General features: G+C 41.2%; 1 protein-coding gene across 2 annotated transcripts; it reads right to left on the bottom strand.

The window, feature by feature from the left end:
* Nucleotides 1-16,746: 16,746 nt before the first annotated feature.
* DYNLT3 (dynein light chain Tctex-type 3) lies at nucleotides 16,747-24,309 on the bottom strand. Of its 2 annotated transcripts, none has more exons than XM_021681653.1 (5): nucleotides 24,233-24,309; nucleotides 22,032-22,073; nucleotides 19,573-19,696; nucleotides 18,833-18,910; nucleotides 16,747-18,550 (listed from the first exon to the last, which is right to left on the bottom strand). In XM_021681653.1, the coding sequence occupies exons 1-5, from the start codon at nucleotides 24,260-24,262 to the stop codon at nucleotides 18,474-18,476; spliced, it is 351 nt and encodes a 116-aa protein (XP_021537328.1). In that variant the 5' UTR covers nucleotides 24,263-24,309; the 3' UTR covers nucleotides 16,747-18,473. The 2 variants fall into 2 exon arrangements, with proteins under 2 accessions (XP_021537328.1, XP_021537321.1); XM_021681646.1 differs by lacking the exon at nucleotides 16,747-18,550 and adding an exon at nucleotides 18,568-18,749.
* Between the last annotated feature and the right edge of the window lie 1,575 nt (nucleotides 24,310-25,884).

The following is a 25,884-nucleotide window of genomic DNA, read 5'->3' as shown; positions in this document are numbered from 1 at the left end:
AATAATTGTTGCTTAAAGCCTCTAACTTTAGGGTAATTTGTTATGCAACAAAGCTACTGATATAAATGGTATCAAAAATTGATGAAAGAGATGGACGGGTCCAGGATGAGAGTTTTAGGTGATTATATTCGTGCTTACATCGCATGGCAAACTTCTCTGGGGATTACCATAAGGAACATACTGGCTTTACTTTGAGGAAAACACTATATCCTCTGAATCGTCATGACTTACATGGAGTTATGCTTGCTTTGAAAATCCCAGGGCTCATAGGGCCTAAGGGCATTGCCATCTAGAAAATAGAGGTAATTTATATTAGACAATTCTACCCAGTAACTAGCACATCGTTTCATCCATGTAGAAATAAGCTATCTGGCAATCTTACTATCTGAAATAGAAATAAAAACTGGGGATGAGGGCAGGAGGAAGTGTCCGGTCAACCAAAATGGAACTAAAATCCACAAACAGTACATTAAACTCTGGCAAAATCAATCAGAAACTCACTCAGAGCTTTTTTAACTTGCCATAACGAGCTTAGTGATCTTGGTCCCAAATCCATACTTAATGAGAGGTGGTGAGTTAAGAGAAGAGAGAAGGCTTTTTAGAGATAGGTATACACACAATGGTAACAAGAGACATAGAGACAAGAGAACCTAAAGAAAGGGCAAAGAAGGAACACTACAAGCAGACTCAAAAACTCAGAAGCACCGCAGTCTGGGGTCATTTAGTATAACAGAAAATAGTCTCATATACCTCAACAGAACCTAAGAGCATCATCGTACTGCATTTCTTCCTTCCTTCCTTCCTTCCTTCCTTCATACATTTATTCAACAAATGCTATGTATACTGAGCTTTTTCTCTGGTCAATATACTGTCCAGGACCTAAAGGACTGAGAATATTAATTAGAACTTACAATTTGGCACAATAATACGTGTAATGGCAATCATGTTTTAAACAGTCCACAGATAAAACATGTTAAGTCAGCTAAAATATTCATACATAATGGTTAAGATTTTTGCCCATGCCCATGTTTAAAAGGTAAATCTTTAGTCATCCGGAAAGTGCAGACTTTGAGAATGATTTGTATCAGGTGTTCCCAGATGGCTTAAATTTTGTATCATTAGTATGTCTGATTTTTTGTAAGTTTTGTATCATTAGTATGTGCATTTCCAGGACAGTAATGGCCAGATTTCTGGGGGAGAGGAAAAGAGAACTTGTGCAGATTCTGCTTAAATAAGTAAAATTTTGTTGGGTGCCTGCGTGGCTCAGTCGGTGAAGCGTCTGCCTTTGGCTCAGGTCATGATCCCAGGGTCTTGGAATCGAGCCCCGCATCGGGCTCCCTGCTCAGCGGGGAGCCTGCTTCTCCCTCTCCCTCTGCCTCCCTCTATCTATCTCTCTGTCTCTCATGAATAAATAAAGAAAATCTTAAAAAAATAAGTAAAATTTGTTTATAGATTAATTTAAAGGTAAAAATAAAGAATTAGGTTACTTTAAAATCAGGGAGGCAAATTAAAAATTATGTGATGTTTAAGGCATTAAAAGAAGAAAAATAGAGTGTTATTTTTCTAAAAATAATTCCTTATATCTGCTGGAAGTGAAAAGCACAGAATGTACTAACAACTTTTTCTTAATGGTATTTAAAAAACACAATCAGTTACTTTCAGAAATGAAGATGTATTGACCTGCTGGATAAAGGTCTGCTGCAGGTGGTATTGATTGCTTTGAGATGGCAGATAACTATTAACTTGTCTCTAAAACTTTATATAGGCCAAATGGACCAAAAACATGCCTAACGTTTAGGAAAAAATAGTCCTGTTAAGCAGTCATGAAACACACAAGTGACATGGTAAGGACAGATTCAACTATGTAATAAGCATTTAGACACTTCCAGTTCAAGGTGGTGAACTGACCCTAAGCAAATTTCCTTCTCTCTCCCCCAAGGCTCGTAGAGTGCATTAAAAAAAAGATAATAGTATAACTACCCATGCAAGGAGACTAGATGAGGACCTCAAGGAATAAAAGGTTTCAACATATTCCTAGAAGCTGGGTAATTGGTGGAGAAATGATAATTCATGAATTAGGAGGAAGGAAACCAAAACCAGAAGTATCTGAAGAGGAGGCCAAAGCTTAGATAGATGCTGTACTTATCCTGAAGAATGCCAGAGAGTTTAGGGACATGGGGATGCCAGATATAAAGGAGGAGAATAGTGACATGGAATTGAAGAGTAGAGTCCGTTATCCAACCAATAGAAGTTCCAGAAAGACAGTACAGAGAGACCAGGTGCAAGAAAAGTATCAAAGAAAATAGAAGATTGTTTATCTGAGCTAAATAACACAAACCATCATATTGATAGGGTTCATTGAATAACCAGTACGTATGACATATATGTACATGTATATACATATTAATAATATATGTTACTATTTTTAATTTTGAGCTGAGTTGTGTGCTAGGATTATTTCTCCTTCTGTATGGATCTAATGTCGTGACTATAACACTGAAAAGGGACTATTCCTAGAGTGATATTTAAATGGATTCCCCCCCTTTTTTTTTAATATCTTCCCAGTGTGTTCCTGTCTGTTTTCCATTGGTCAAGTTCACTTCAAGGGAATATAACCCTTCATGATATTGTGATATAATAAGAAATATACATACTTTGGTCTTCATTCCAGGCTTCTGGCCAGAGCTCCTAAAACCTTTGTAAGTTCCTAAGCAATAAAGGTGCTAGAAGCATCTTTTGTTCTAACATTTGGTCTTTGACCCAGTTCCTGACACATAACTCCTAAATCTCTTGGAATTTTCTGAGTGATGGGAACATGTTTGGTTCTAAAGAAGTGACTCTTTATGGGCTCCTGGATGGCTTCAGGATGGAAGCTGGTCACCTGAAAGCCTGCACCATGATTAGAAACTTGAAACTTTCAGCCCTACTCCCCATTCTCCAGGGAGGGGAGAGGGGCTGGAGACTAAGTTATTAATTGATCCAGCCTATGTGATGAAGCCTCCATCAACAACTCTGAACCACAGAGTTTGGAGAGCTTCCAGGTTGCTGGACTCATCAGGGTGCCCAGAGGGTGACATAGCCCAAGAGGGCGGGAAAACTCCTCAGCTCCTCCCATATACCTGGCCTTATGCGCTTTTTCCACCTGGCTGTTCCTGAGTTGTATCCTTTTATAATGAACTGGTGATCTGATAAGTAAATGGTTTTCCTGAGTTCTGTGAGCTGCTCTAACAAATGACCAAACCTGAACTGGGAACTCTGACTTATAGTCCGAAGTACAGATGACAACCTGAGACTCGTGACTGGCGTCTGAAATGGGAGCAGTGTTGTGGGACTGAGCTCTGAACTTGGGAGATCTGAGTTAACTTCAGGTAGATAGTGTCAGAGCTGAAGTGAATTGTAGGACACCCAGCTGATGTTGGAAATTTGGTCAGTATGGGAAAATGTCCACACATTTGGTGACCAGAAGTGAAGTAGTGTACCAACACACACACACACACACACACACACACACACACACACTTTTGGATTGCCTCATCCAGCCTCAGTGGCATGTCAGGACCTAGACCTCTTATGCTGTGTTGGGACATTTTATTGAGGTCTGGAAGAAAAGGAGCAATCCCACACAGACGGGGCTCTGTCCAAGAGGGCCATTAAGGAGATATTTGAGGAAACCTGAGAGGAAGCACACAGTTTGTGTCCTTTAACCCAGCTAACCACTCAACTGTGAGGCAGAACAAGAACATTTTCAGACTTCCATTTCCTTTTTTAAATTTACTGATATATGACATTGTGTAAAGCAAAGTGTATAACAAACACTGATCTTAAATGTACAACTCAATAAATTTGTACGGACACAGGTACCCACGTAACACCACCCAGACCAATATACAGAGCATCTCTGGAACCCAATTTTCATCATTGCCCCCTAGAGGTAACCACTATTCTGACTTCTAATATTACATGTTTGGTTTTGCAAGCTCTTGAATTTCATAGAAAAAGAATCTTGTAATATATGTGGTTTTGTGTCTTTTGCTCAAAAATATTCGTGAGGGGCGCCTGGGTGGCTCAGTCGTTAAGCGTCTGCCTTCGGCTCAGGTCATGATCCCAGGGTCCTGGGATCGAGCCCCGCATCGGGCTCCCTGCTCGGCAGGGAGCCTGCTTCTCCCTCTGCAACTCCCCCTGCTTGTGTTCCCTCTCTCGCTGTGACTCTCTCTGTCAAATAAATAAATAAAATCTTTAAAAAAAAAACAAAACAAAAATATTCGTGAGATTTGTCCATGTTATGGGAAGCAGGAATTTGTTCTTTTTTATTGTGGTGTAATCTTTGAATGACTCCACTAAACTCCACTAAATTCCACTAAAATTCATTTATCCATTCTCCATTTGGTTTATTCTCAATTTTTGGCTATCACGAATAAAGATACAAACATTCTTATACGTCTTTTGGTAAACATATGCACTGATTTCTCTTGGGCAAATATGTAGGAGTCAAACTCCTAGATCATAGGGTAAGTGTATATTTAGCTTTATTAGACACTGCCAGACTTTTCCAAAGTGGTTGTCCCAATTTATACTCCTACTAGCACTGTGAAGGTATAGTAACTTTTTTTTTAAAGATTTTTTATTTATTTATTTGAGAGAGAGAGAATGAGAGACAGAGAGCACGAGAGGGAAGAGGGCAGAGGGAGAAGCAGACCCCCTGCTGAGCAGGGAGCCCGATGCGGGACTCGATCCCGGGACTCCAGGATCATGACCTGAGCCGAAGGCAGTCGCTTAACCAACTGAGCCACCCAGGCGCCCAGAAGGTATAGTAATTAATATAGTGTGGTATTGGCGCAAAAATAGAAAAGTCGGCAAATATATATATATATATACACATACATATATATGTATATATATTTAAATTTATATATATTCAAGTTAATATTATATATTATAAGCATATATTAATGTGCCATTGCAATTAAATCAAGGGAAAGGATGGTCTTTTTTTATAAATGGTGCTAGAGCAATTATATATGGAATAATATGAAACCTTGACTTTTACTTCATACCACACCCCAAAATTAGAGAAGTCATAGGCCTAAGTGACCTAAATTGAAAAGGTGACAAATAAAACTTCTAGAATAGAACAGAGGAGACTACATTTATGATCTTGGGGATAGGCAAAGATTTAATAAACAGTATACAATGATCACGAACCATAAAGAAAAAAATTAAAATCAGACTTTATAAAATTAGGAACTACTGTTCATCAAAAAATGTGAATAAGAAAATAAAAAGACAAGTCACAGACTGGGAGAAGATGTTTATAATAAATATGTCCATAAAGGACTGATAGTCTGAATATATAAAGAACTTGTACAGATCTATAACAAAGAGACAAAAAAAAAAAAACCTTAAAAATGGACAAACCACTTGGACAGCCACTTCACAAAAAGACATATCCAAATAACCAATAAACATGAAAAATTCTCAGTATCATTAGCCATCAGGAAAATGCAAATTAAGATCACAAGGCAATACCACCTCATATGAACTAATATCACTTAAATTCAAAAGTTTTGGTGTTGGTGAGGACATGGAGCAGTAGGAGCTCTCAGATGTTTTCAGATTTTTAGGTGTACTAAAATGAACCTCCCATAACTCTTTCATGAGAAGTCACTTGAGGCTGTATTTTTTTTTTTTAAATGAGGAAGTAATCTAAAACAAATGAGGAAATAAGATCTAAAGCAAAATGTCTTCTAACCCAGGGGAGCAGGGAAAGAACGCCTCAGGATTATGGCTGTGCAGTTTTTCAGGCTGAGCAGCTATTTCAGATAGAAGAAAGAGAAAAGAACCCTCCAACATGATCTCCAGGAAATAAAGAAACATGATGGAATAAGCAGGGATAGAGAGTTGGGCTTCTTCAGCATATGGTAAAAGCATTTGATAGGAGTTTCAAAAAAAGGAATCCATTCAAACATCAGTCTAGGAATATTCCCTTTTTTGTGGTATAGTCATGAGCTTAGATCCATAGAGAAGGAAAAATAATCCTAGCACACAACTCAGCTCAAAGTTTAAAAATATACATATTATTTTTTTTTAAAGATTTTATTTATTTTTTAGAGAGCGAGCGAGAGAGAAACAGCATGAGAGGGGAGAGGGTCAGAGGGAGAAGCAGGCTCCCCGCCGAGCCGGGAGCCCGATGCGGGACTCGATCCCAGGACCCTGGGACCATGACCTGAGCCGAAGGCAGTCGCTTAACCAACTGAGCCACCCAGGCGCCCCAAAATATACATATTATTATCATTACATAATATATTATATGTCATAATGATGTAAATATTGTCTAATTGTTTTTAAATTTTAGAATTAATTAATAGACAAAGCACAGAAGAATTAGCTGTGCTTAAAAACGGGAAAGTAAATTGTCAACCTTGACAATATAAAATTAAAGGTACAACAGAAGGGGTGGAGTATTGGCAAGCCCTGAGGGAGAAAAGGGATATGCCATCCGGATATGTGGATATGCCCACGGGAAATCTCCTAGAAAGAATTTCATGTGCCCAGATGTGGGACAGGAATAGCTGAGAGATACCGGATTTGGTGGGAGAAATGGACAGATGATGGGGGAAAATGTCCAAATGCTCCAGCCCCCTTGGGTTGTGTAAGGTTCTAGAACTGTGACCCAAATTCCATAGGGGGCAGTAAAGCCATAACCCTTAAAAGACTGGTTAATCTTACTTCTGTATAATAGAAGGGGCTTAAAAGGGAAATTAAGTTTGGTTAGAGGGAGTCGTACATACTTTAAAGTGAAGGGAGTCATACATGGTGTATACTTTGGTTTGGAGTTAGACTTTACAATACACTAGATGTATACAAGGATATTTATGCAGTATTGGAAACATCATAATTGTACATCGATAATAAATAATAGTGTATCCACACACTGGAATGCCTATAATACAGTCATCTAGTTAGATCTATATGTATGATCCCATTAATGTAAAAAAAAAGCCTGTGTGTGTGTGTGTGTGTGTGTTTAGGAGCATGGCAAAGGTCTGGAAAGATGTACACCAAAATATTGATATAATAGTGTGGAGAAGTGAGAGGGATTCTCACTTTTACTCTATATTATGTTTTGTTATATTTTATGTTGTTATGTTACATTATGTTACATTATGTTGTGTTAGGTTTTGAGTATTTTGATGCTTTTTCACATGATCAGATATGTGTATCTTTATTGTTGACAAAACGTTGCCTATTCTAAGTTTTGGTGGGGAATGCAATTCTGGCCAGCCCATCTTCTGTCATCCCTCTTTTAAAAAACTTCGAAGTTTCCTACTGCTTCAGGATAGAACCGCAAGTTTTTTTCTTAAGATTTTATTTATTTATTTGAGAGAGAGAGAAAGTAGGAAGAGGGGCAGAGGGAGAAGGAGAAATAGACTCTCTGCTGAGCCAGGGGCTCGATCCCAGGACCCTGGGATCATGACCTGAGCTGAAGGCAGACAATTAACCAACTGAGCCACCCAGGCGCCCCTAGAACCCCAAGTGTTTAACATGACTTAAAGGGGACTGTGTCTACTTCTGTGCCTTCCCTATACCTAATATTAAGGGTCCTAGAAAGTGCCATCCTGCCAGGTGCCTGTAAGTAATACTGGACGCTTTTGGAGAACAGGAGCCCTGCCACCATCCCGTCCTTGAATCCCTCCTGATCCCGCTCCCCTGTGTGACAGCACTCCGACAGGCAAGCGTATGCACTCCTTGCTTGCTGGCCTAAACCCCATAGTTTGTAGCGGAACTAACCTACTTCCCTTGAGATCCTGCTGACCGCTGGCCTTGAAGAACAAAGGACCAGACTTTCTGGAAGATAAGGCCCGACTGCCCTGAAAAACTGCCATCGCTGACCACGGTATCCTCAATAGGAGCTACCTGGGAGCGTTGATTACTGGCAGAGTGGAGGAGTCTGGAAGCCTTGCAAGGACAAATGATTAACTGCTGAGCACCAGCTTCTCCTGCGTGTAGCCCCGTCACCATTTCCCGCGCCTTCCCCTTTAAAAACCACCTGCTATTCCGGGAGGAGCTCTTTGGGCCATGAGTCCGCCATCTTTCCAGGCTGCCCCCTTGCTGAGTAAAGCAACTTTCCTTTCCGACCATCTCTTCTCTCAAGTATCGACTTTGGGGTGGCGAGCAGCAGAATCTGAGGGTGGAACCAGTCCTCTGTCTGGTAAGACCTGCATTACTTCTTATTTATTATTACTTCTGTGTAGCACTTATTACTGTCTGAACACGTTTGTTTCTTGTCTGCCTCTCCCCTGGAACGTCAGCTCCGTGAGGGAAGAGTTGTGTTCGTTTGGTCCCCCAGAGCCTAGAACAGTGTCTGGCACCTAGTGAACGCTAAGTAAACACGTACTGCGGGGTTTACTGACCTCCGCCCGTGTTGCATTGTGGGAAGAGACCAGGGAAGGAGAATAGGCGTTGGGAGGCCGGCAAGAGGAGGCGTGGAAGGGCCGCTGAGGAAAACAAATGAGACACGGTCGAGAGACCTCTAATGGAACAGCAGGGTTAGGAATTCCGGTGACTTCCCTGAGGAAGAGTTGCTGCAGATCAGACTGCCACTATCTCTCCTGCTTGTATATTCGGAGGCCTGGAAAATGTGGGTTCCAGCGTGACACGTTTAAAGCTTGACAGATTTTAATCCTTTTAACAAATGGGATAATACGTTTTCTAGGCAAAGCTGGAGCTCTCTGGCTAGACACCTTGGGTGAGAGATCAAAGCTAGCAGAGCCCTTGTTTGAATCTCGGGGAGAGCACAAACTTTCAAGTTGCTCATCAGGACAGAATCGGTGGCATCCTTCTGTCCCCTGGTGGCAGCACCGCTAACCTGCACAGGGAGCTAAATTCCTTGCAGAAGAGAAAGCAAAACAAGAATTTCAATGTTCTATCGGCCAAAGCCTGTACCAACCCTAAATGTGCGTGTACGGGTGTATTTGCTCGATCAAGGCCTCCCAGGGTTTCTCCTCCATGAAATCCGACCATGCTTCCTTACTCGTGTGACTTCAGCATCAAAGGGGACCAGTTCAGTGGAAGGCATTACCCCGCCAAGTACTGGATTGGGATGTAGAACACGCCCCCTAATCCAGGCCCTACATGACCTCCCTTATAAACCGTCTGCCAAATGTGTTTGTAGAAAGAATTTCTGTTGTGGCCGGGAGGTTAGCATAGGCAACCTCAAAGTCCCCTCCAACTCTAGGATTCTCCGACTTTAGGATGAGCCCTTCTCACCCCATTGCCTTCTAGTCCGTGAGTCGGGGCATTCCTAGCTTCCCCTTGCTGGAGCCTGCTACATCCCCTGGATGGATTCTTCACCATGCGCTTCTTACTTCTGCCTAGTAACACATTTTTTTTTTTTCTTTCTTGCTCCTGAGTTTGTTTCTTTTAAGGGCTGGCACAGGGTCTCTTTAGCCATATATGTACACTGTATGTACGTCCATGTGCAAATATATTTGCTTGCTATTTTCAAGAGTCTGAATTGTTTTCTGTCTTCTTAAGACAAAGGATTAGGGCGCCTGGGTGGCTCAGTTGGTTGGGCGACTGCCTTCGGCTCAGGTCATGATCCCGGAGTCCCGGGATCGAGTCGCGCCTCGCGCTCCCTGCTCAGCAGGGAGTCTGCTTCTCCCTCTGACCCTCCTCCCTCTCATGCTCTCTGTCTCTCATTGTCTCTCTCGCAAATAAATAAAATCTTAAAAAAAACAAAAGACAAAGGATTATTTTTAAATTACAGAAGAAATGCGATATATTAATATTTAAATGGTGTACATGTTAAAACCCACTAAGTCTATAATTATTTTTAGAGAAACATTTGCACACAGACACAAGGTGGTTTGGGCAAAGATATTCATGTCAGTATTGTCTGTAAGAGCGGAACACTGGAAGTTACCCAGTTGCCCACAAGGAGGGAAAGGAATAAACTATGGCCTATCCATACCATATGATGCAATACAGCAGCTAAACTTACCACGGTGGCTCTGTGTGTGTTAACATGAAAAAAAATCCCCAAGGTATACTGTTGCCTAGAACGGGCAGCCCGCAGAATCGTATCTATTAGATACCATTTTCCAGTGGTACATGCATTTACGTATATAAATGTGGAAAAAGCTTGGAGCTATATACATCAAAATGACAGTAATTATTACCTCTTATTATCCTTGGGAGTGGATGACAAGGTGGGAAACCAAAAGGGGACAAGATGGAGGGCAAGGGGCTTGTTAAGCTTTTGTTACATTGGAAGGGCTTCACATAAAAATGCATTCATGTGTGATTTAAACTAAGTTTTAAAAATTAATATATAACTGTCTTGTTTCTAACCTATAATTCATAAAGTCCAACGTGATACCTCCTCTTTTCTTCATAATTTATTTCTTGTCCTAGTGGTGGACGTTTTAGTTGTTTTCTTTTTGTAAATTTGCTTTTACGAACAGTATGGCAAGGAAAATTCTCATTTTTTTCTTCATCCATTAATGTTATTATTTCTGTTGTATAGATTCTAAGAACTGATGTCGTGGGATGTAACACTTAAACATTGGGTAGATGCTGCCGAATTGCCCTCCGAAGAGAGCATACTAGCGATCCATAGAACAGTAGTTCTGCGGTAACTCTGCAGCTCCCCTCATCAAGCTTGCAGTGATAGTAGCTGTTCCCAGACATACTGACTTGGCCTTAAGTCCAGACAACGGCTGACTTAATTTTCTCCCCTTGCCTGTTGACCGTTGTGGAACAATTGCCTGCAGTGTCTGGCCATTAGCCAAGTAGTGGAAGAGACTGGGATAGGGTGGGAGGGGAAGGTAGGGCCTGGTAGGCCATGAAACAGAGACAAACTAATGACCCATGGGCCATATTGACCCACACACATGCTTTCTTCGGCCTGGACAATGTCAGGCTACACAGTGTTTAAAAACCTCAGAATCCGGGCACCTGGGTGGTACAGTCGGTTGAACGCCCGACTCTTGGTTTCTTCTCAGGCCATGATCTCAGGGTCATGGGATCCATGCGTTGGCTCTGTGCTGAGCTTGGAGCCTGCTTGAGATTCTCTCTCCCTCTCCTTCTGCCCACTCCCCAAAATAAATAAATAAATTTTTAATAACCACAGACTCAGTGCCAAGTGTTAAGGGAGCGGTGCTAAATTTCTGCTCATGATGTTTCCTTTCATATGGTTCCCTGTGTGGGGAATCATCAATTCATATAACATTACTGTTCTTTCTTGGCTCTCTCACTCATTCCTGTCTTGGGAAGTGGAGTGGCTGCTTCTTATCTTCCTCTTTGTAGCTGATTCCCCTGAGAGAGTATGTTTCTGCTTGGGACTGGGAGGTAGTTCAAATTCTGAGGTTCAATATTAAAAGGACCAGCTGTCCTCAGGTAAGTCCTATTCTCCAACAGAAAGGTGATGTTTTGATTGTATCCTTTTTTTCTTGTCTTTTAATTTGTTCCAGACTCACGTAGGAAAAAGATGTACAATTTATTGGGCCCCCTAAGTCCAAAATCCAATGTTGAAAAATACCGAGATTTTGAAATTGAGAGATTTCACAGCATAATTGATATTTCTGAATTTCTTGCAAAACTGGAGGATTAGGGAAGCCTGAGACCTTGTTTCTAAATGTTGATGATGGCTGGAGCTGAGATGTAGCTTCCCTCTTTGAAGGGGCATGCGCTATCCAATACATTACAGTCCCCATTATTCCCTATTGCTTTTCTGATACTTAGATCAACTCTACTGACATTCAGCATGTGGTAATCTAGAGTTGTGCTAGACCAAAGAATGACTGCCCCAACATATCCACGTGCTAATCTCTAGAACCTGTAAAAAAAAAAGTTACATGACAAAAGGAACTTTGCAGGTGTGATTAAAGAATTTGGGAGGGTGAGATTATCCTGTGTGGGCCCTATGTAATCACAAGGGTCCTAGGGAGGGAAAGGTGGAGGCTGGAGGCTCAGAGTCAGAGGAGAGGACAGAAGCAGGGGTGAGAGAGGAGAGAAATTTGAAAACGCTACACTTCTGGCTTGGACGATGGAACCACTAACCAAGAAATGTATGCAGCCTCTAGAAGCTAGAAAAGGCAAGAAAACGGATGCTTCCCTAGAGCCTCCAGAAGGAATGCAGCCCTGCTTAAACCTTGATTTTTATCCCAGTAAGACCATGTTGGACCTATGACCTCCAGAACTGCAAGAAACTTAATTCGTTTTGTTTGGGGCCACCAAGTATAAGCAGCAATAGGAAACTAATATAAGAGTTAAAGAGAAAGTAAAACATTTCTTATATGCATATCTATCCCTAGAGGGAAAATGGAAGCTATATCAAGATGGCTATATATTTCAAAATGACGTGGGAGAGCATTTCTTTGTGGAAGGGTAGTGGGCATTGCCGATTTCTTGCTGGCATCCCATCCAATATTCACTGCACCTTTCACACCATATGACCCAACAATTACACTCTTAAGCATATACCTAAGGGAAATTGAAAATGTACATCCATGTAGAAACTTGTTCACAAATGTTCAAGACAGCATTTTCATAGTATCAAAAACTAAGAAACAATCCAAATTTCCATCAACTGATAAATGGATAAATAGAATATAGTATGCAAAAGAAGTACCCCGATGTTTTTGGAAATAATTCAGCCCTCTTCCATGCTTGTGATAGACTTTATGGAAAACTAACACTTGTCCGGTCTAAGTGTAATTGTATCCCTGCTACAACAAATCATTCAGGAGCCCAAATTTAAGGGAGTCGACACAGAATTTTCCAGATTAAGAGACTGGCTTATTACAGAGCAGCTTGGCTGTTCTGGAATCTTACTTTTTCTTTTAGTACGTCTTTATCTAGTGGTGTATCCTGGGGAGTAGTGGGAGTGGTCATCCCTGGGAGCAAGCAATAAGGGGGCATGTTGTTGGTAGAGAATTTAGAGTCAGGAAAACCAGCCAAAAGTTGATCTGCCTTTTTAAATGTTTTTTTTTTTTTAACATGAAATTGTCTGTTTCATCTTCATTTTTTAATTGAAATTTTTATTGATGTAATTATAGATTCATATGCAGTTATAAGAAATAACACAGATGGCTCCCCTGTGTCCTTTTCACAGTTTCCCCCAATGGTAACATTTTGTAACCCTATGCTACACTCTCACACCTAGGGTATTGCCATTGATGAGTCCATCAACCTTATTCAGATTTCCCCAATTTTACTTGTACTCATCTGTGTGTACTCAGTTCTACACAGTTTTATGACATGTAGATCTGTGTGTCCACCTACCACAGCCAGGATACTGAACAGTTCCAACCCCACAAGGATTCCTCATGCTCGCCTTTTATAGCCACACCTACCTCCCTCCTGCCTGTTATCTCTACACTCTGGCACCCACTAGTCGGTTCTCCAGTTTTTAAAGTGTTGATTCAAGGGACTCCTGGGCGGCTCAGTTGGTTAAGCGTCCGACTCTTGGTTTCAGCTCAGGTCATGGTCTCAGGGTCATGAGATTGAGCCCTGCATCAGGCTCTATGCTCAGCAGGGAGTCTGCTTGAGGATTCTCTCTCTCCCTCTCCCTCTGCCCCTCCCCCGACTCATGTGCTTTCTCCCTCTCTCTCAGATAAATAATCTTTAAAAAATGTTTCAAAAATGTTATATAGATGGAATCATTTATTATGTATTCTTTTAGGACTTTTTTACTCAGCCCACTTCTCTTGAGATTCATGCAAGTTCTTGTACCAATAATGTATTCCTTTTTTCCGAGTATTATTCCATGTAGGTACCACAGTTGGTTAAACCATTCACCCACTGAAGGACATCTAAGTGGTTTCTAGTTTTTTTGCTATTACTATTAAAACTGTTCGGAACATTTGTGTGCAGGTTTTTTTCTTTCTTTTTCTCACCCCATGCTGGTGATTCTAAGCCAGACCATTCCCACCGACCTGCTCCCGGCCTAATACACCACTCCGGTACTGGAGTTTGGTCTGTCTTCCAGGGATTGAAGGATGGTAGACAGGGGAGAGGGTAAGCTGTGGTGACCATGCTGCCACCAATCTTTGACGGGACTTTTGCTTCTCTCTCTGCTCCCTTTTCCTCCTGTTGACTACTGCTCCTTATTTTCTGATCCACAGAGGGAACTACTTTGCTTGACTTAATGTACCCCAGCCATCTCGTGGATTAAGAATCAGTCTATGGATAAGCCATCACTGGGTCAGGTGTTCATGCCAATGCAATACATAGCCATCCTGGGTAAAGAACATCCCCTTTCCCAAATTATGAGGCAGGGTTATTTCAGCTGTGGGCTATGCACTTCCTCGTATGTGATTTCTGCTAACAGGAGGCATTGAATGGGCCACGACGACCAGGTCTGGTATGTGTGGAAGATTCTCGAGAATCTTCACCACAAAAAAAGCAAAAATTGATAAAACACAAAATGTTGACTTTTACAATAACATTCTTTAAAATAAGGTGGTAAAATGAACTCCAATAAGATATAAAAGGATCTGTCGACTAGTGAAAAGTTAGGTGATGTATTTCAAAAAAAGAATACTTTAGTTTTGGAAAAGTTGATTTATAGCCCTTCTTTCTTTTTGTAAAGAGAGTACAGGTTGGGCTTACTGATAAGGTCCCTCTGAGTCCAAGATAATAAAAACATAATATATAAAAATGCTTTGTGTCCCTTTGTGTGTAACTGAGAACAATAAAAGGGAAAAAAAGTTCTCAGATCCATTAACATCTAATTTTTGAAGTGGCCAGGAAACACTTTTTCCTTTAACGCAGGGGTTGGTAAACTCTGCGAGCCTGCCATCTGTTTTTGTAGTTTCCCTGGGACACGGTCACACCCATCCACTTACTCATTGTCTGTGGCTGCTTTCATTCTGCAACTGGCATACCTGAGTAGTTGCAAAGGCCTGCAAAGGCTCAAATATTTACTAGATGACCCTTTACAGAAAAAAAATTTGCTTTAATTTGATTATTAAGAAACCATTATTCTAACCCTGATCATTTTGGGTGGTATTCTGTATGAGCATTAACTATGAAAGGCTATGTTCGCTCATGCAGCTTAACTCAAATTCCTGGCCTACAAAATGAAAGGTCACTACATGCCAAAATCTAATAATTTTCATGCAGATTTCCTCTGTAAGGTATTAGAGGGGATGAAAATGAGTTGACAGAACTTTCATTACTGGCTTGTGTAAAACTCTGCCCTGAGAAACCCAGACTGAAATATCTCCTTAAAGGCTGGTGTTCATAAAAAAAAAAAAAAGTACCTAAAAAGATGAAGCATTCAGTAAAATAAAAAGGTATGTATTTTGGCATGAAGGAAGTCAAATGTACATTACTTGATAAGCCTAGGCATCAAATTCCCTGACCTCGTGAGGCAGAGCTGCAAAGGAACTTCCCCATATAGTTTATACCTTTAAAGGATCCCAGAGCGGGGGGGAGTTGGCCACGTTTCATGTCCTGTAGGGAAGATACGTATCATACCAGTGGTGCTACAAGGGTCTATTCAAAGTCCCAGCTTCGTCCCTGAGATCCTTAGAAACCATTTTGGAAAGAGACACTTTTCACGAAGCAGTGCGGGTCGTTTCTAAGTAGTCCTGGATTGTCCATATATCCTACATAGCCAAGGATGACATAGAGGGACATTAGGTGGAACCTCAGTGAGAATTACAGGGTTTCCAACTAAACATGGTGGACTAGAATCACCTGAACCATTTAATGTCTATGGATGATGGCCATCTAAATCTTGCAAGAGCGGAGTGTTTAAGATCCTTTTATAGGGAATTTCATAAATACACAAAAGTCAATTTTCCTGAATCTTTCTGGCCACGAATGTAGCTCCACCTTCTGGATTTTAAAACAAATTCCCCTTGGGTAGATTCTAACACATGGGGTGCAATTTTCAATCCATCTCTTCAAACTTTGCTTTGGTGTCCGCTATATGAAAGAACTTCTTTTGTCATAAAAAGTCAGAGTTTTCTCCCACTTTTAAGAGACTTATCAGGAACAGACGAGGGTTTTTGTTTTTTTTTTACTCAAACTTTGAAAATAAAATATGCAGTATCGTAAGATTACTTTAAAAATGTGATGATGACTGTAGGTGGTGAAATGCTTTCAGTGACTCATAATTAGATAACAACCAGCTTGGGGAGAAGAGCAAAAAAGTACGTTTTACTAGAGAAAATGTAATGAGCTGTTGCTATCAATTTAAGGCAGCATACCGGCACTTTACAAACCTGAAACTGCAGCTTTACCAAAATCCGAGGTAGTACTTACATTTGAATACATTAATTTTACATGAAGTCTTTAATTAAAAAAAAACAAAACAGCAACAACTCAGTTGAAGGTTGACAAACAGGACACAATTCCTTGCCAAAACTAGTCATTAAAAGCTAATAAATAGTTACAGAATGTATTTTACATGGACTTTTTAAAAGTGAAATTTTGTGTTAAGATCACAGAGTAAAAGGCATAAAATAGAAGCTATTAATTATGTTGTAATGTTGAACACTTGGGTTTGGGTTGCTATTTTAATGGTATTTATTCTGTATGCTGTTATCTATGTGGTCTGACCTTCCTTCCCCTTATTCCTTTTTTTATTAACTAAAACCCATAGTTTATTAGATTTCCTTTTCTTTTTTTCTTTTTTTTAATTTATTTTTTCCCTTATTCCTTTAGAATTTTTTAGAGTAAGCACAATGCCATTTCTTTAACTATTCAATGATCATGCAAGAAGTGAAAAGCACAGCGCAGGAAGATAATCTTTATTGTATTTTAAATAAAAACAGAGCAGATAGCAAGTTCACGAGGTATATTTGATTATTATTCCTTTAAAATCAGGCTTCAATAACAATAATCAAAAGCAAGCCTTAACCGAACAGATATTTTGGTCACTAATATAATCTTCAAGGGCACAAAAGCCAACAGCGCAACGTAAAAGAAAGGTAATGGCTGTGAGAATTTTTGACGTGCCAAACATGTAGATCACCCACATGAAATTATCCTTGTATTTTCTTAATATTCTTCTTAAATATTGAACAATTATTCAGCAATATATCAAACATGCACATAGTATTCCTACAAGAATACTATCACTATCTTAATATTGTCAGTACTAATACTAAGCCTGCCTTTCCCCTCAAAATGCAATGAATCGTGGTTCCCCTCCCTATGTATATTAGTGTTAGTGGTAATATGCAAAATTAATTTTGTTTTCCAGGCTAAGTAACCAGATTGACTTCGCGTTTGGCGACCAGCTGTGTACCCTAATTTTTCATCTTTTATTTTCTTAATAAATTTAACTACATTTCATAAGCCCTGAGATATTCATTAACCTGCTAATGATTGTATACTTTTTATACTTGACTCCACTCAATTTGAACCCCATGTCGTAAGTATTTGAATTATTTACAGATGGTTGTAACTAAAGCAATGACAAAATTGACTATCTGTATAGTCACACTGCTTAGTAAGGCCTTTAACTAAGAGTTGCATATTCTTTGCATTTTTTTACTTGCTAGGAGCAATGCTTAAAATGACATCGAAAATTCTCTGTCAGCAATAAGTGCTTTTCATTTTGCTTATTTCTACACGGATAACCAGATTCATTTTCTTCTTGTAAAACAATTATTTCTTCCCCAAGCATGTTAGCTGTCCAACTGAACAGGTGCCAAAAGTAACTTAGCATTTGCACAGTACATTGATAATTGTAATGCTAAGAGAGAAATATGCATATAATAGGGATTCCATAAATGTTGGCTCTATGTGAAATGAGCCAGTTGTGAGTCAGCTGTCAGTGTCATGTACCTTTCAGCACACACTGTCCCAAATTTGCTGAACTAGGGAATTCAGGTTACCAGATTTATTTGGCTCTCAAATGTAAATCCAAGAATTTTAAATTTAAAAAACTGGACAATTCTCAGAAAAAGTAAACAAGTCAATGATGGTTGCTACCGTAGTAATAGTTGGTAGGGAAAAAAACGAACAGAATTCATTTCTACTAAATGATATGTACAACTAAGTGAGGAGAAGAGATGAAAAACTAAGAAGTGTTAGCTAGTTATTATTTTCTCCACATTTATCTTTGCATCTTTTTTTTTGGTCATATATTTATCCCTGTTAACTTCTCTGGATGAAAGAGAATTTTATTATCTGGATGGATTTCCCCATCTTCTTAGGTACACGTTAGTGAAAAGCCGGTGTAAATATAAGATTATATTTTCATGTCATGCCGTATTTGTTTTTGTGTTTTGCCAACAATAAATTCTTCCTATTTAAATGATGCCGGATAGAACATGAGATAATCTGCCAACTTACTATGAGATTGCTTGTATAATGTTCAGTTTTCATTGGTAGCTTTTGAAGCATATTGCACACTTGTCATTAACACATTAATTAGTAACTACTACTCTTTTTAGAAAGGATACACTGACAAATTCTTAAGTTAATGGCTTTGGCCGAACATTTTTAGTCGGTCACAGGACAATAGCAATGGCGAAAACATTGACAATACAGTTCATGGTTCGGTTCTCCCATCTTACGGTACAGGTTCCTGAAACACACACCAAAAAAGGACTTTGAAATATCAGCAAAACATCAGAATTGCCAGGGAATATATATATATAGACACATTTTTCATCTGTTTTAATATCTTATTTCCTGCGATCTGTTAAATCTTCCCATTTCATATTTGTCTGAAGGCATACTCATTGCTAGGTACAAAGCAATCCTGTTGATAGCCTTTTCGAAATCTAGAGATAAACAAGCATTTGATAATAAGTGTCTGACCCTGCCAGAAGTTGGACTTTGTATGAATCAGCTTAAGGTCTCTTACCATCAGATGTAGTATCCCAAAAACACGAGCTGGCTGTGTGAAAGCCATAGGCGCTCCTTTGGACCACTGCACAGGTCACTAAAAACAAAGTCGCAGCGTGAGAACACTGACAAACAAAGGCAAAGACATCTAAGATATCTAAGTGTTGGAGTTCAGAGCTCTACAAGCTGCAAAAAGAACAGCAAACGAAGCTTTCGGCAAACAGATTAGAAAAAATAAGTCCTCTTGATTATCTCCCACCACGATTTTGACCCCACTGGATCCAGTCTGTTGCCCATTGCCATGACCACTGGTGATTATGCCACAGAAAAAGCCGGGCCAAATCACGTGCCTCACTCCATGGGCATAATCCAGACACAAAAATGAAGAAAAGATTACACTTTCCAAACAACTACTATGAGGCGCCTCACCGTCCTATGTACGTGTAAGGAGGACGGAGCTCCTGACAGGGAGACGGTAGGGCTGAGTGGTTTTGGTGGAAGGAGGTAGCTGATACAAATGTAAAAGGTACTGCTACCAAGGACAGGTAGGTGGCTGGCAGGAGCTCCAACTGCTTCTGAGTAGCAAAAGATCTCCATCTTTTAGGTATTACCACATATTATCTTTGGATGAATAAGCCAGAAGTCCTTCATATCCTATTAAAATCCAACTTGTCTATCACTCATTTACATTCTCTAAGTTCAGAGAAGACCGTGAGGACAAAGGGGAGTAAACTAGTGAGGAAGGACACTGATACTTACCAATATATTTATAAGCTTTCCCCAACTTAACCAAATGTGTCAAGGATTGTTCCACTATGCTTGCAGTCCATTGGTTGATGTTGTTCTGGTTATAATCCTCACCACCCAAGACCCCATCTATACACTAAAAGGGCAGAGGACAGTTAAAGACATATACAAATCACAGCAAAAATTTATTCAAAACAAAAAAATTAACCCCAAAAAGCATCTTAGAAAATATGCATCTGGTAAATATTTATTATGCCCTGTCTCTAGCTGTTTTAGAATTTTCAGGGCGTTCCTGCATGTACTATCTCACTCTACGAGATACTACAGGCCATATAAAGATAAACAGGACTTGGCCTCTGTTGTAAAGAACTAGAAGAGAAGCTAATAAAAGAAATCTGTAACACCAGAAAGACTAATCGAGGATGATAAGCTATGTCACAAAAGGATTATGGGGGGGAGTGAAGATTAAGAAAGGGTGATATTAATTGGTTAAAGGTTGGCTTTGAAACAGCTGGGATTTGAACCTTGGGTTTCAGATGCTCGAAATAAAGCAGGAATCCAATTTAAAAATAGAATTCTCATGTGTAATAATTACATTTTTGTTTATATTATGTAATTACTTAGCTATAAAGCTACCACCTCCTGCTACTAAAAGTAAATCAACAAACACCACTTTTCAGGGGCTCTAGCACAAGACAGCTGAATAATTTTCCAGTGCTCACTCACGTCCACTTCTTTTTTTTTTTTTTTTCTTTTAAGATTCCACCTATCCATTTGAGACAGAGAGAATGAGATACAGAGAGCATGAGAGGGAGGAGGGTCAGAGGGAGAAGCAGACTCCCTGCCGAGCAGGGAGCCCGATGCGGGACTCGATCCCAGGACTCCAGGATCATGACCTGAGCCGAAGGCAGTCGCTTAACCAACTGAGCCACCCAGGCGCCCCCACTCACGTCCACTTCTGATGCCCTGATTAAGAGCACCAGTTTAGTATCACAAGCTTAGGTGTAAGGTCACTTCTGCCACCTACTCACTGTGACCTTTTGCAAGTGACAACCTCTCGGAGCCCCTATTTTCCTAATCCTTAGAGATCAGAGCTTCATCTTATCAGGTTGGTGTGAGGAGGGAGTGAGATCATGAATGTCAAGCGCTCAAGTACAGTGACTGAGACAGAGTAAGCAGTTATGCAACCTTACAGATCATCATCCTTACCGCTGCTGTTATTTTATTTTTTCCGGCTTTACTGAGATGTAACTGACACATAACAGTGTGTCAGTTCAAGGTGTACAATGTGATGATTTGATACACAGATATATTGTGAAATGATCACAATAAGGTTAGTTAACATTATCCATCCCTCCATGCAGTTACCACTTTTTGCCTTTGGGGTGGAAACATTTAAGATCTACTCTCAGCAGGTTTCGAGCATACAATACAGTATTGTTAATTGGAGTCATCATGCTGTCCTACATAGTTCTAATACATGAATCTGAACCATAAAAATACGGCAGGATTTTCCGGTGCTTGTCTAGCTTTCTCAGACCTCGGGTTGATCCTAGCTGTACAAGGTGAGCCCTGGATGAGTTCTTGGTGAGCTCGTGCCCTAGAACATTCAGACAGGTGAGGCACCATCTCCGGATGGACTGAGGAGGTGCTTAATGCCCAGAGGGCAAGCCAGTCCAGCCCAGACTAAAGGCAGGTAGAGCCTGCCAGGACACAGACCCAGCCACCATACCCACAATACAAGGGTGCCTTCTGGGCCAGCTCATTTGTTCCCTAGGATTTGGCACAGTGAAAAATGACTCAGGACTATTAAAAGTGTTCATAAATACCTTACGCACCATGTAGTCTGTATGTGATACAACTAGAGTAATTCAAGTTTCTCTGCCAGAACTGATTCCCAAATAGAACTTCTTGTCTACTTGCCTACTAGGAGGACCAGATTTCATGTTTCAAATATTTAAGGTTTTGATTTAGCATCATATCAGTGTCTATAAGATGGTAAGTGATTATTTTTCCAATTAATTGGGCTAAAAAAGCATATTTCTAGGGTCTTTTGACATATATTTTACATATAATTTACCTATATAAAAGTGTGTGTGTGTGCGAGAGATACACACACACACACACACACATACTTCTATAGCATTAACATTTAAAATAATATTTGGCCTACCGGAATAAAACTTCTTTTATTCAAAAGACAGAACATCAGTTTTACAAAACAGCAAACCAGTTTTCTAGACTAATACTCCAATATCACTTTCAGAGTAAGCTCCAGGATGCCTGATAGCATACAACAAAACACCTTGTTAAGGCCCGTCTCTATGAAGCACCCCTATAAAAAGTGAGTAAATATTAAAAATCTTGTTTTAATAGTAAGGTTTCTAACTTTGTACTGGAAGTCAAAACAGAGCTTTCTAACGTTTCAATCAGTGCAGCAAGCTTCAAGATGAACGAGATGTGTAACTCACCTCTTTAACTATATTGTGTGCTTCATCAGCATTGAAGCCAACCTAAAGGGGGGAAACAAAAGATACAGCCGCTTTCAACACAGACTTCCTTTTATTTATAGCTGTGACGACACACAGAATACCCTAGGCTGGCCTGAGCAGGTATTAGTGACAGCAGACCATAGTGATAAGGGGAGTCAGTTCTACTGAGGCGGCTAATCCCACTGAGAACACTTCTAAAGTTGCAGAATGCTTTCCCTACCTCCGGAGCTCCCTCGAGATTTTGATTCATTAGGTCTGGGGCACAGCCTGGGCAACCACATTTTTTTAACGGTGCTTTACTGGTGATTTTGAGGAATGTCCTAGATTGAGAATCTTTGTATTGTAAAGCTCAGGAACCAGCAGGAGGAGGATATAAAGATGTACACACATACATCAGTATATAGGAAAAGTAAGAATGAGGTGGTCCATGAGAAGAGACTGATTAGTATACTGTTTTCAATTTTGTTTTTTAACTTAGGCGGGGCAAAAATGGGGCTTTCCTGAGTTAGAGATTATGAAAATGCTTGATCTAAATTAATGTCACTTTAATACTATAATAGGCCTGGCAACTTAATCTTTGCTGTGGAGTGGCTTCACAGAATTCTGAGTTAAAAGCAACTATTAATGACATCCAAGTGTCCTAGAGTAGAGAACTAGATTACAATTGTGATAAGATTACAATCTAAACCCAAACTCTTCAGGTAATACATGATTTGTTTCCATGGAGACGTTTTAGGTGCTTTATGACATCACCATTTTTGAAAATCCCACTGTGCAACTTAAAATTAGTTCAAAAAACAATCCTGGAACTAAGTATCATCTTGAGTATAGATTTAAAATATTTTCAACTCACTTAATTACACCAGAGAATTCCCCAACAACAAAGGAATAAAATCCTAAATAATGAGGATTGCGAAGACAGCTCTCACATTTTGACCCTCTCAAAATTACCATTTTACCTTAAAATAAGGCCATTATAGATTTTTAAAAGTGGCCTACAGATTAAGTGATGTCCATTTCACTTCGATTTGGAAGGTCACCAAATAATCAGGTAGTACTGGGTGGCCATGGTAACACATGTAATTTTATTTCTTTTTAAGTATAGTTAGGAAGTACTGCAGTACAGAACCCTCTTAGGAGTCAGGAGACTAGCACTTGTCGGGGGATCTGTCTGAGAGTGAAACTGCTTGTGCCTCAATTTCTAAAATAAGAATACTTGCCCACTAACCTACAAGTGTGTGTGCCACCTGCATCACAGAACTAATGAATTTAAGTGTGGTTGTAGCTTCAGCAGAATCCCACCTACAGCTGGATGGACCGGAAGCCCTTTCCAGGGGTCTAATAACACACCATTTTCTGTGGCACCTCCTCCAGGTGCCTACTTTCATTTCACTACATCATTCACCTGTGGCTACCACTGGACAGAAAATGTCTTTGTCTCTTCTGCCCTTCAGGCCTGTCACAGGTTATGCTGGGATCCAAAAGGCCTTACCCTCCTAAAGGTTAAGTGGAGCCAGGGTTGTAGAGTTCAAATGGAGCATCTGTCATTCCTGGCAGTTTTAACTTTGGGCAAATCACGTAGTCGCCATGAAAGTCAGGGTCCCCATCAGTAACAGGAAGATAACAACTGACATCATGGGGTTCTGGTGAGGTGCCGGGAAGCCTGAGTCAGTAAGCAAGGGCTCGTAATCCATGAAGCACCTCCTTCCAGCCCACCCAGGCGAGAGTGCCGCGGAGCGGCTCTGCCATCAGGGCCTCGCTCGCCAGGCTGCGGCACCTGCTTCGGGGACGCCAAGGGGCGGAGGAAACCGCCGGGCAGACAGGTTTCTAAGGCCCGTCTCTCAGACGGGCGGCGCCCGACACCCCATCCCCACCCCACGCACCCCGAGTCCGGCCTTCCACCCCTCGGCCCCGATTCCCCGCCCGCCCCGCGTGCTCCCAGACGCCCCAGCCACCCCGACTCTCAGCCCACCCTCAGGGCCTCGGGGTCGGGGGGTCGGGGGGCCGGGGCCGGGCCAGGCGGGGCGGGTCCTGGCCCGGAGGGGAGGGGTGGACCCGGGCTCGGAGGGCGCCGCACCCCGACTCTCGGGGCCGCCCGGCGCCGAGAGACCACCCGACCGAGACGCCTCGGTGAGGCGGGCGGGGGCGGGGGTCGTCCGCGGGCGGCCGAGGGGCGGTACCTCGTCGCAGTGGCGGTGGTACTCCTCCATGGTGGCACCGACACTTTCCCGGGGGGCGGAGCGGCGGGCGGGTCGAACTCCGCAGCCGCGCAATGGCCTCCGGGGAGGCCCCGCCCCCATTTATATACCAGGGCGGTCCCCACGAAGGCTCCGCCTTTGTGTCGTAACGGCGCCGCCTTGTCGGTAATGCGGGCAGGGTTCTGCGCGATGGGAGGCGTCTGTCCTTTGCCTCCGACCTTTCTGGAAACAAGGGTTGGGTGGTGAAGCGCTGGGGATTGTGACGGTGTGGGTCAGATGCGGTGACCGAGTGTTAGTCTAGACTGCGCAGTATTGGTTGAGTGCCCACTGCAGTGTTTATGTGCACACATTCTTTCATCATCATCTAGCCAATTAAGTGCAGTTAATGTAACAATGAACAACCGCTTTGATTTCTTCACTTACTAGCTACGTTACTTGGGTGAATTGACCTCCCAAAGCCTCGTATGAAAACTGAAAGTTATACCTATTTCACGGTTGATTGTAAGAATCAAATGAAATGTTATATACATGACTCTTAAAAGTGAATGCTCCTACACCCGTCCTCCTCAGTGACTACATAAAAAGAAATAACTGATTTATAGGAAACGAGGTGCTAATATCCTAAATTATAAAATTTGGCAGAACAATGATTACATTTATCTAAAGGTAGTATACTAAGTTCCAGATGATCCTCAGGATTTCCTCACGTAAACTCAGAATAACCCAGCAGGTTTGGTGCTGGTACCATATCATCCCATTTTTCAAGACGAAACTGAGCTACAGAGAGTTGAAGTCATTTGTGGAAGTTCCCCTATCCAGTGAATAATAGAAGAAGGATTTAAACTCAAATAGTCTGATAGTAGCACCCAAGTTCTCAACCTAAATTAATTTCCTATTGCTGCTATAACCAATTACCATAAATTTAGTGGCTCGAAGCGGCACAGACTTATTAATTCACAGTGCTAGAGGTCGGAAGTCTAAAGTGGGTCTGCAGGACTTTGTTCCTTCTGGAGGCTCTAGGGGAGAATCCATTTACTTGCCTTTTGCAGCTTCTAGAAACTGCCTGCATTCCTTGGCTCATGACCCCTTCCTCCATCTTCAAAGCTGGCAATTTAGTATCTTTTCTCCTCTCTGACCTCTACTTCCATCCTCATGTCTTCTCCTTCTGTCTCTCTCTCAAGGTCCTGAACTTCATCATCTCTGCAAAGTGCCTTTTGCCATGTGAGATAACATATTCACAGGTTCCAGGGATTTGCAGATGTGGACATCTTTTGTGGGGCAGGAGTAGGGGTGGCAGGGGATGCATTACTCAGCTTATCACAACCACTATTCGATTTTACTCTTCTAAATCAAAGTTGGAAGTTTCATTAGTATTCTAGTCCAACTCTTATTTTACAAGTAAAACTGGAGCTCAGAGAGGTGCCATAATTTGGGCAAGGGCACGTGGTTATTAACCGGACCCCAGGGCTTCTGAATCTCAGGCCTCTGCATTCTCTGCTCTCATCTTATGAGCTAGGCTGAACCAAATTGGCCCGTTTACTTGATTGTGTGCACTTTGTTACCGGGTTCTCCTAAGTTGTGCGTCATGTCCGAGTTACTGCAGAAAAGCTTCATAGAGGAGGACTGTTCCTCCT

This window comes from Neomonachus schauinslandi, chromosome X, assembly GCF_002201575.2.
Source record: "Neomonachus schauinslandi chromosome X, ASM220157v2, whole genome shotgun sequence".
NCBI classification, from domain to species: domain Eukaryota; kingdom Metazoa; phylum Chordata; class Mammalia; order Carnivora; family Phocidae; genus Neomonachus; species Neomonachus schauinslandi.
Note: the sequence above shows the minus strand (reverse complement) of the source record. Positions and strands in the feature narration are given on the sequence as shown.

What these genes read in the sequence shown, in the direction of transcription:
- DYNLT3 (XM_021681646.1), bottom strand. Translation starts at nt 24,262, where the DNA reads ATGGAGGAGTACCACCGCCACTGCGACGAG. An exon ending in GAAAGCTTATAAATATATTG is followed by an intron (nt 18,911 to 19,572) that starts GTAAGTATCAGT and finishes CTTTGTTTTTAG; the next exon opens with TGACCTGTGCAGTGGTCCAA. An exon ending in TTGGGATACTACATCTGATG is followed by an intron (nt 18,750 to 18,832) that starts GTAAGAGACCTT and finishes GTTTATCTCTAG; the next exon opens with ATTTCGAAAAGGCTATCAAC.